At 38.3% G+C, this 4,381-nt stretch overlaps 1 protein-coding gene across 1 annotated transcript; it reads right to left on the bottom strand.

The window, feature by feature from the left end:
• Positions 1 to 284: 284 nt before the first annotated feature.
• On the bottom strand, positions 285 to 2,694 carry LOC121534573 (regulator of G-protein signaling 5-like). The gene is made up of 5 exons (XM_041841148.2): positions 2,544 to 2,694; positions 2,264 to 2,353; positions 2,025 to 2,086; positions 1,356 to 1,522; positions 285 to 1,126 (listed from the first exon to the last, which is right to left on the bottom strand). Exons 1-5 carry the CDS (start codon positions 2,585 to 2,587, stop codon positions 950 to 952), a joined length of 540 nt encoding a protein of 179 aa, XP_041697082.1. The 5' UTR covers positions 2,588 to 2,694; the 3' UTR covers positions 285 to 949.
• Positions 2,695 to 4,381: the final 1,687 nt, after the last annotated feature.

Here is a 4,381-nt window from a genome sequence, read left to right on the forward strand (position 1 = left end):
AGACTAGGAGGCAAAGGCTTCATCCCAATTAGACGGGACTGTATGGAGCATGGCCAGTGATGATTATCTTTAATTTGTTCATGGAGCCAAATTATTTCAACCTCTGTCACCTTTGTCTTCTCAGTGTATATACAGTATGTGCAAGTCAGAGAGGAGAGAAATAAATGATGGATATGTATTGCATGTTTCATATATCATATTGAATGTAAAGGAAACCGAACCCTGGATCTGATCATTTCTGTCCTTTATGATCTGGTAATAAAAATGAATAAAACCTCACATCATTATGTTTCATATAGTTACAATTTTATTCAAATCATTTCCTGTCACATAAGGAATTCTGGGAGAAAAAAACCCAACATAAATATATACATAAATATCACAATCTAAGTCGAACAGTTGCACAGTAGAAACATTTCAATAACATTTCAATAACAAAACCACATTGCTAATAAATACATAAATAAATAGACAAATGAAATCTGGATAATACAAGACTATAACAGCTTCTCCATCAGTGATTGTGCAAAGCAGTCCTTTTCCATCTCATTATTCTTTCTGCTCAAATGCCGTGAACAGGAACCTCTTGGTGTGTCCTTGACTTCAAGACACAGGTTCACCTTTTGCAAACCTCGATACCTCAATCTTCACATTGAGCGAGGCTATTTCCCATGCCACAGGACAAGATTTCCAGTCTTGATTCTGACTGACTTCTAGTTCAGTCCAGTATTCAACTTCAGTCCCCCCTCAATACTTCTGGCCAACCAGCACAGGACCTCTCCTCCACTGAGGAGGACCCTAGTGAGACCACCTGGTTTCCAGTGTGTGCTTTTCAGCTTGTCTCCTATGGACTTCTTCTTTGTGTTCCATTTGCCACTTGCATTGGGCCTTAACCAACCATAACCAGCCTCAACCAGCATTAACTAGTCTTAACCAGCCTTAACTGGTATTAACCGGCTTTGACCTGCCGACTGATCTCCAGGTAGGTGGTGGACTTGAGGAAGCGAGGGTAGCAGTCTTTCTCCATTAGGGCGTAGATCTTCTCCTGGGCCAGGCTGAAACAGGACTGGCTGGGGCGCTCCAGGTTCTTCTTGGTGATGGCTTTGGTCTCATGGTCGAGGTTGACCTGGGTAAAGAGGGCAATTTGATTAATATGTGTTTTAATTAAACAAAGTGTAATTGAGTATTGTTCATGTACAATTAGTAAATTGTGTGTGTGTGTGTGTGTGTGTGTGTGTGTGTGTGTGTGTGTGGGCGCATATGTTTATGCAGGGTACATCCAATCCATGTATTCAAACATAAACTGTAGTTAGAATAATTTATTCATTATATTTATACTGTATATTGATATTTACCTCTCTTGGTGCGTCACTGCAGACAAACTCCTCATAGATCTTCTTAGCCTTAGCGGATAGCTTTGAGGAGGGCTTGGTTATCCTGTAGTCTTCACAGGCCAGGTAGAAAGCTATGTTCTCCTCGCTAAACTCTGACACCAGGAAAGCTCTGAACAAGCACAGTCCATCTGGAAAAGAAAATATGAAATTCACTTTCAATTGTGTCCATTTTTGATATTTGGAAAAAGCTGGATTTCCTATAGTGTTTAAGTATGAAATAATGTATTTTAATTTTATATTATGAGTGCATCCTGCTACTGCTCTTTAGGCCATTTATTCTGGCTATATGGGGTATCCACTTTTGCAATACACAATATGTACTTCTGAGCTTGTATAGTATGACCAATTAAGTATGCTACAGATGCAGGATCTTAATTTGACCAGTTTCTCACAGCAGGAAAATAATCCTGCAGCAGCAGTGAATTAATGGAAATTTTTGTAGGGGTTGATACACGTTTAGTTAGGCCATATCAAGTCTGACATTTTAAAGCGGAAATTACAAACTTTATAAAAAAAAAAAAAGAATAATCCTGCAACGACAGGGTGATCAAATTAAGATCCTACATCCGTATATCATTTTAAGTAAGATAGGTGATCAGTATGATAACCCATATCAATAATCAGACTTACGTTGGTTGGACAGCAGGTTCTCAAACGACTGCCTCCATTTTAAGGGCTCGTCCATATTTAACCTGTTGATAAAAAGTGTCAGGTTAGTTCACCCAGTCATTAAAATATATGTTAGCATTTATTTAACATAGTATCCTAAAGTATTTTTAATTTCAGATGCAACATTTTATCACAATTCAATTTAGATCAAGTTTAAAAATCTATAAAGAAATTGAATATTCTTAGCTAGAATATCTTACCTTAATTTGTTAGTCTTGTGTGAGTGATCGATGATGCTCAGATCTGGCTTCTGTAGAAAGCTTCTAAAGAGAGCTTTGAGTTCCTTTGCCCTGTGAAAACAGAGAAACCATTTACATTTAAATTGATGCAATCATTCACATCTTACTTACAACTGATCATCCAATTTCCCCATGAAGTAGCTTAATAATAATTCCCATCAATGTAAATCCAAAATGTAACCCAATTCCAGTGACATATAATGAGATGGAAGAAATAGTAGAGATATATGACAAAACATACCTCTCCAGACATGTGATAGGCAGTGATTCCAGTTCTCGGCACATGGTGGGAGATGATGAGATATGATCCTTTGTGCTACCTTGCTGTATTTCTGTAGTGTTCCGGAGCGTTTGAGTCTATGATAGCTCTAACACTGCAGTGAAACTAGTCCTCAGTGTGGTCTACTGGCTGTGTGTGAAGAGTGCGATTTTATAAGGCAGCCCCCTCTGTGACATCACGTCTCTTAGCCAATGGCGTGAGGGCCGTGGGAGGAGAAAGATTCTCCCTAATTTCATATTTTTTTAAGATACTTTTTTGGGGGGGGTTTGACCATCATGTGTCTGATTTAGAAAGAAGGAAGGAAATATACGCAAGCTTATTATATTAATAATATAATGTTAATTGCAAATCCACACTATCATTTATTTAAATATGTATTACATTGATTGAGTTTATTTCCAGCACTCAAGCAAAACACATCTGTTTGGAGTTGTAATTAGAACACTTTTGCCACTGCAATAAATAATTGTTTTGATACTGAAAATAATATAACACTTCGGGCCAGTTTCCGAGACCCATATTAAGCCTAGTCCTGGAATAAAAAGCACGCTCAATAGAGAATCTCCATTGAAAGTGCTTTTTAGTCTAGGTTAAATGTCTGGATGTCTGGGAAACCATCCCAAAATGTTATAGTAATTTCAGTATCATAACAATACATCAAAGAGGACAGCTATTTCTCACAGTGGTCCAAGTGACAAAAGCATAAAGCTTATTCTGAGAGGTGAAACACCCATGTCTATAATTAGTCTTCCATTTTGGGCTAGACGAGAAATCCATTGTCTACTCAGAAAGGGGTTTCTACTTTTAAACATGAGACAGAGCCAACACCAAAGACTATCTGATAAATCTCAATGAGTGTGAAATGGGAAAGGAAGGGAAGTAGGCGAAACAGGAAAAGGGGGTAGACTAGAAGATTCCTTGGAAGGACTGTAGTTCCTACACTGGCCAACTAATACAATGTGACTCATTCCCAGAAACTCTGCAACATTATTCACAATGTCACACATGGTTTTGTTATTTACGGGTAAAAACTACAGATGTAGTGACTCGGCTTCCTTGTTACAGTAATAGGCAATTGGCTTACGCTTATACTCAGGAAACGGCGGTCTGCTTCTTCACAGATTATTCACGTGTGAGTCAGGCCATTTTTATGAATGTTCTATTGAGGACTGGCCAACTTTTCAAACTTGTTTATTCATTCTAAATTGAGGCTAATTAGGATTTTGTCTAAATTACACTACAGTGTCTTGGAAATACGATAAACATTGATTAAGTAGGCAAATAATGATTAGGAAACTACTTTGTCTCTGTATAGACTGTGGGACTACTGGGAACAATCAGATGGTGACGACATCAAAATGATGACAAAAGCTTTGCCTACTAATGATTTGCCTCCTTTAGAAATGTAATTGTTTTTTCCAAGCCACTATAATGCACTTCAGATGAAAGCTTCATCAGCGCCAATTGGGAATGCATTGAGTTGAACTTTCAGTCATAGAACTTTCACCAATGTAGTGACGCAACGTGAAACCCATGAATAGGTGAGGGACCAAAATACTTTTCTCATTATCGTCATCTATCTAAGACAGTGACTGGAGTAGGCTTTGCTGAATGAGGGAACCCACTGGGCACACACTGGTTGAATCAACATTGTTTCCACGTCATTTCAATGAAATGACGTTGAACCAACATGGAATAGATGTTGAATTGACGTCTGTGCCCAGTGGGGAACTTCAAAACTTCTGACGTTATGTAGTACCAAAGGATTCTCTGGAATGGGGCTCTGCTTATCTGGGTAG

The sequence above is a fragment of the Coregonus clupeaformis genome, chromosome 21 (assembly GCF_020615455.1).
Source record: "Coregonus clupeaformis isolate EN_2021a chromosome 21, ASM2061545v1, whole genome shotgun sequence".
NCBI lineage: Eukaryota > Metazoa > Chordata > Actinopteri > Salmoniformes > Salmonidae > Coregonus > Coregonus clupeaformis.

What these genes read in the sequence shown, in the direction of transcription:
- LOC121534573 (XM_041841148.2), bottom strand. Translation starts at nt 2,587, where the DNA reads ATGTGCCGAGAACTGGAATCACTGCCTATCACATGTCTGGAGAG. An exon ending in CACAAGACTAACAAATTAAG is followed by an intron (nt 2,087 to 2,263) that starts GTAAGATATTCT and finishes TTTTATCAACAG; the next exon opens with GTTAAATATGGACGAGCCCT. An exon ending in GCAGTGACGCACCAAGAGAG is followed by an intron (nt 1,127 to 1,355) that starts GTAAATATCAAT and finishes CTCTTTACCCAG; the next exon opens with GTCAACCTCGACCATGAGAC.